Source organism: Zootoca vivipara, chromosome 11, assembly GCF_963506605.1.
Source record: "Zootoca vivipara chromosome 11, rZooViv1.1, whole genome shotgun sequence".
NCBI lineage: Eukaryota > Metazoa > Chordata > Lepidosauria > Squamata > Lacertidae > Zootoca > Zootoca vivipara.
Genome location: NC_083286.1, coordinates 43,748,534 through 43,754,533, shown reverse-complemented (window position 1 = coordinate 43,754,533; position 6,000 = coordinate 43,748,534). Strand labels below are relative to the sequence as shown.

The 6,000-nt window shown below is 44.8% G+C and overlaps 1 protein-coding gene across 5 annotated transcripts in view; it reads left to right on the top strand.

The window, feature by feature from the left end:
* Positions 1 to 211: 211 nt before the first annotated feature.
* The window catches only part of PARP8 (poly(ADP-ribose) polymerase family member 8), a 168,811-nt gene continuing 163,022 nt past the window's right edge, over positions 212 to 6,000 (top strand). Inside the window, exons 1-3 of one of the 5 annotated variants that reach the window (XM_035100408.2) lie at positions 212 to 529; positions 771 to 872; positions 1,842 to 1,902. In XM_035100408.2, the coding sequence (XP_034956299.2) occupies positions 782 to 872; positions 1,842 to 1,902 (152 nt within the window). In that variant the 5' untranslated portion in view covers positions 212 to 529; positions 771 to 781. Of the gene's footprint in view, positions 873 to 1,841; positions 1,903 to 6,000 lie in introns of those variants that run through there. The other 4 variants (XM_060280307.1, XM_060280306.1, XM_060280308.1 and 1 more) reach the window with 4 other exon arrangements.

Here is a 6,000-nt window from a genome sequence, read left to right as displayed (position 1 = left end):
GCTGGGAGCGGCGGCGGCGGCGGCGAGGGGAGGGGTTTGCGGCTTGGCGTCGCTGCAGAAGTGTCGGCCTCTCGGGGAGCCGCCACTGTGCGCGCGCGGGTGGATGCCGACGGGGGAAGAGCCGCGCTCGCCCGCCTGCCGCTTCCAGCTGCTGCCGCCGCCGCCGAGGCTTCTTGTGGGCTGCTCTCCTTTCGCCTCCTCCTCTTCCTCTTCCTCCTCCTCCCCCTCCTCCTCCTCCTCCTCCTCCTCCTTGTCAACATCTCTCCCGCCCAGCGGTGGCGGAGGGGAGCCGGGAAGTGAAGCCTCCGGTTCCGATTCGGTGGGCTCTGCCTCGCTCTCCCGGGTGCTGCTGCTGCTGCTGCCGCCTGGCTGCCTTCCCCCCGCGGCTCCCCGAGCGCCAGGATCCCTCTCGACCCCCTGACTCTTGGATCTATTGTCGAAGCCGGGAGGAGGAGAAGGAGGAGGAGGACATCGCTCTGCACATCTGGGCGAGCGCATCTGGGCATGCAACATCGACCTTTCCTCCGGGGTGGGGAGCAAACAAGGAGGAGGAAGACCTTTCCCCCCTCGCCTTCTGGCTATTTTTCTTTCCCCGCTAACCCCCCATCCTTCCTCGGAGGTTTCCATCTTTTAACTGCCTCTTAACACTGGCAGAGAAGGAAGGAAGCCAGCGAGCGAGCGAGCGAGGTGGTGGTGGTGGTGGAGGTGGTGGTGGTGGGGCTGGAAATCCAAAGGCTGCTCTTTTTTTTTTAATTTTTTTCCTCCCCCAGGGATTTAGTTCATGGGGATGTGTTCAAGGCAAGAGAGGATTCAGAAGGATATTGACATTGTGATCCAAAAGTGCAAGGCGGAAAAGGACTGCCTGTTTGCAGGTGAGTTTGCCAGCCGCTGCTCTTGGTTCTTCCTCGATGCCCCCCCCACTCCCGCGCCCATGAAATGCTTTCGGGCGTTTTTTTTTCCTGGGGAGGGGTGTCCCCCCCCAAAAAAATGGCATCACGATTCTCTGTTGACAGTTCTCTGTGAGAACAACGCTGATCTTTTTTTCTCCTGGAAGCTTGCAAGGATCTCTCCCTCCTTTTTCCCCACCCCGGCATATACAGACACGCACATACAACACTAATGCTCTGTGGGGCACCTAAGTGATGGGGGAGTTGAACCTCAAGCACTGGATGCGTTCCTCAGTTAGGTTGCCTTTCGATCTATTTGGTCAGACCTGTCATCTGACTGATTTCGCAATAGTCTCCCCCTGTTTTATTTTTTGGTGTGTGTGATCAGCAGAGCTAAACGAAAACAAATTTATTTATTTATTTTTACCAAAAATAAAATAAAAACCAACACAAAACTGTGCCCATATTTTGTGTGCATGGGGAGCAGGCTGATGGTGGCATAGAGGAAGGCTCCTTCCAGGGTGGAACTTGGGGAGATATTATCCACAGATGTCCAGAGCTGGGCTGTCTTCCTTTTTTGTGATCTTTCCTCTCCACCCCATCTCTCCCGCCTCAATATTTGGCTTGTTGCTTTCCTCTATGATCATTACTTGCAATGTTTAATATGCGTTTAGCAGCCTGGCTTGTTGCTGCCTGTTGCCTTTACTGACAATGGAAATTCTTTCCGTTGCCATAGTACCGAGGCAGCACTTGTTGCAGGGAAGGGAGGGGGGGGGGTTCCTGCTGTAACATTATTTCTCTCTCCCCACCCCACCCCTTCAGACTAATCCCTGTGCCCATATTGGTGCCAGGCTGGGGGTGGGCTGAACACGAGAGGCAAGTTCACATGCCAGGTGTAATGCACAAAAGCGAACAATAAGCGTTCAGCAACAACACAGCCCTTTTGTGTTTTAGATTTCAGATACACAGATTCCACTTTTACCTTCACCTACGTCGGAGGATCCAAAAGGTATGAGTAAGTTGAAGCAGCTTAATTTCCTTTGCCTCTCTTTTGATTCCAAACCAGCTTGTATTCAGTAAGTTAAGAATTCTCCCCCCCCTCCTTTTCCCCCTTTGAAGATAGTGTTGATGCCTTGAGGCTGCTTTTGGGAGAAATATTGGTCTGGAAACAGGTGCTCTGTGGGGCGATGATTCGTCACCAGAGGCTCATTGATCAAGGGCTCTGCTCTTGCTTGTTTTGCCTTTCCTTGCTCTTGCTCTGAATATATGCAGGGTTATTTTCGACAGGTGTAGAGGGAGGTGGATCACCAGAACAGAAAGTAAGTGTTTTGAGAGGCGTGGGTGTAGAAGAGAGCACAGTCAGGAATGAGTAATGTTTGTAGTGCAATGTCCATGGAAATTCAGATCCCGTGTCAACCATCAGCAAAAGTAAAAGGAAGTAATGACAGCAGCAGCAAAGGCAAGGCTGCAATACGTAAACACTCTTTGCAATTTTCTGTGTTAATGCTGCAAATAATTGAAATAAGGGGGAGAATATTCAATAAAGTTTATGGTGCATATAACTATCACTTCTTTAACAGCTGAGCAATGAACCAATTAACTGTGACACACTTTGAAGTTATTCACAGTTGGTGGACATTGTTTTGGCTACAGTAATCTTCACATCATTGAATAAATCTCACCCTGTGTTTCATTTTTTATATAAAAAACCCTGCAACAGCTATGTCATTTTTTTTCTTGCATAATGTGCTGTATTAATGGGCAAAGAGGCTTGGCTGCAAGGCAGAAGGACTTTCCAAGGAAAAGCTGTTGCCCATTGTCTAGAGAGATTAAGTTGCTTTTTGCGGTGTTACGTTGAGAGACTGACTAGGTTAACATTATAGGGTGGAGTAGGGCATTTATTTGGATATAGTCCCATAAATTCCAATAGTGCAAGCAATACTTTCCTTTCTAGTACCGTAAATATGTCCAGTATCGGGAGTAATATGTTGAAGATGCTATGAGTACATTAATGAGAATAACTTTCTATTACACCAATTTAGCTATGGGAATAAGTTTAAATGCCAGTTACTTTTGCTATATGTTTGTGACAAACATGGTTTTATATTCCCAGCGAGAATAAATAGATGTGATTTCAGTCACAGATGAGGTTTTTCAATGGGTGAAGTCTGCTATGAGAGGGGTTCAGAAATTGTGGTCCATGGAGCTACATGGTGGTCTACAGGAGCTACATTCAGGTGGTCTGTGATGTGTCTGTGAATTTGCAGTTGAAGACAAGAGGCAGCATATCCAGCACATTAAATGTTGCTATTGATTTTTAATTGGGTTCCTTTTTTCTTTTTTTCTTTCTTCATTTCTTCTATTACATTTTACTGTATTACCATTCAAATCCTATAGAATTGAAAACGTAGTACAATTGCATAAAATGCAATAAAGGAAGCAATAAAAGTACTGTACAATTCAAAATCATACAGCATCTAGCACAGTGTATTACAGTTGCTACAAAAGCTAGAAAAATTATTAAGTGGTCCACCAGTGATTTTCAAGTGGTCCATGGTTGGTGGGGAAGTTTGGCCACCGCTGTCCTATGAAATGCAAACTGTTGTCAGGTCACAATCCAAAACAGAGTTACAGTGTAATCCTAAACATATTTACTCAGTAGTAGGACTTCCTTCCATGCAAACGTGCATATGATTTCAGACTGAAGTGTGTGTAAGAGTGAAATCTTTTAAGCATGTTTACTCAGGCCAACTGCGCCCAATATGACACACTCGCTGGTGTGTTAGGATTGCAGCCTTAGGCTGCAGTTCTGTGGACACTTATTTGGGAACAAAATTAATAAAAATTCCTTCCAGCAGCACCTTAGAGACCAACTAAGTTTGTCATTGGTATGAGCTTTCATGTGCACGCACACTTCTTCAGATACCATTCACACGAATGCATGCACATCCAGGTGCTGCTGGAAGGATTTGTTTAAAAATTTTTTTGACTATGTCTGACCAATACGGCTACCTACCTGTAACTTATTTGGAAGTACAGCAAACCCCTTTGTAATCAAAGGGACTTACTTTTGAGTGCAAAGGATCAATTCACACATCTGTTGAAATCTATGAACTGAAGGTGTTTGTCTTGGACTGTGTATTGATGGTGCGTGTGTGTCTACAATAAAGTTTAAAATGTTTATCTAGTGGGAAAAGCACTAGATTTGAAAGTGTTTTCAGATTTCACAAGATACTGGAATTCACATTAGGGTGTTTAACCTTACAGCTTTAGGTCCTTTAGCTTCAAGCAAGAAACAAATGCAAACAGCATTTACATGTACAATTAAATTTCATAACCAAGGAAGTTAATGCATTTGCTTTCTCATCAGCAATTTTAGAGATGCTTTGTACGAATGATCAATAGCTCAAGGCTGGGACTCAATGACCTTTTTGGTGCTGTGTGATTTATTGTGAAAACTCTTGCAACATTTTTAATACTCAGATGGGTGCTGGTGATTTGGTTTGCTGATTATTATTATTCTTAGATATATGAAATTGGCTTCTAATGATTGCCCTCATAAGCCAAAATCTCATTCCTTGAACCTGCAATGGGTATTGAGCCTTGTGTATCAAATCACAGTGGAATGATGATACAGTATTGCTAAACACTCTATTGACTGTTCAAATAACTTCACATTATTATCTTGGTCACCTTTACAGCACTGTTGTGAGATAGGTCAGATTCAGCTGGGACCCTCATTCTCATGTGGGTTAGCTGTTATGCATGCCATCCATGTATTGGCCTTCATAGACCTGTCTTGTATCATTGCATGTTCTGCACATACTTGGACATCATTGTGGGACTAGATAGACACATTCTAGGAAATGGGTACTGAACACCCATGAAACCAAACTCCTGAACCTGGAAATTGTATTCCCAATTATTTGTGATCAGATTCTGAGTCTGGGAACGACTGGCTTGTGTAACGCCACGTAATGAATTCTTGACTGAGTTGAGACTTGAACAGGGAGTTTTCTCACTTACGTTTTTAGCCACCATACTATACCAGCTTCCTAGAATTATTATTGTTTTTCTGCATGGGCTGTCCCCAAGCATGGGAGATCATAATCTGTGAAATGGGCTACAGCAGATAAATGTTAGGAGCAATTTCCATGATTGTAGCAGCTGGATATAGTGTCATTAGAATCGCAGCCATGCTGTTGATTGCCTCTGCCTCTGCCATTGCCTTGCTTATTCCTTCTGTTTCTGGGCTGTTTGGATGAAAAGAGAAAAGATGGGTGTGTGAATGTGTGTGTGTGAGAGAGAGAGGGGGGGGAGAAGAGGAGGAGTAGTAGTTTGGATTTGATATCCCGCTTTATCACTAACCTAAGGAGTCTCAAAAGCAGCTAACAATCTCCTTTCCCTTCCTCCCCCACAACAAACACTCTGTGAGGTGAGTGGGGCTGAGAGACTTCAGAGAAGTGTGACTAGTCCAGGGTCACCCAGCAGCCGAGAACCTGGTCCCCCAGATTACGAGTCTACCGCTCTTAACCACTACACCACACTGAAAAGAGAGAGAGAGAGAGAGAGAGAGAGAGAATGAATCTGAGGTCAGTTAACAAATTTGGAGACACATTAACACTTCCTTTTCACATTTCTGGCTTTTTCTAACCCTCTCCACACCAGGGCAAGTCCTCATTTCACAAAGGGCAGGGAAGGGATTACCTTTAAATGGCAACACCTCCTTTTAGTGGGCAGAGAGAAAAGGGATATGAAAGAATAGGCAACAGATTAAAATAAAGACTGCAGTCAGTTTGAGCCAGTTTTGCTGTACTGAGAGATGATTGTATAGCTTTGCTTCTGCTGCCAATGGCATATGATCTCCAGGGACTCAGCTACATTGGCAAAGAGAAAGCGCTTTATATGCATTATAACACTGTGACACCAGAAGGCGCTGTAGAGTTCCGTTTTTGCCAACCCAATTTCTCATACATAGTTTACAATGCCTTTAACTGAAACACTTCTTTGATGTGTCGAGATCCAACCCAGGAGATGGACAGGGCTTGCATTATCAGTGTAATAGTAAAAGCTTTACTAGTTGGTGAGATAAATGGGCAAAGCAATCCTAACC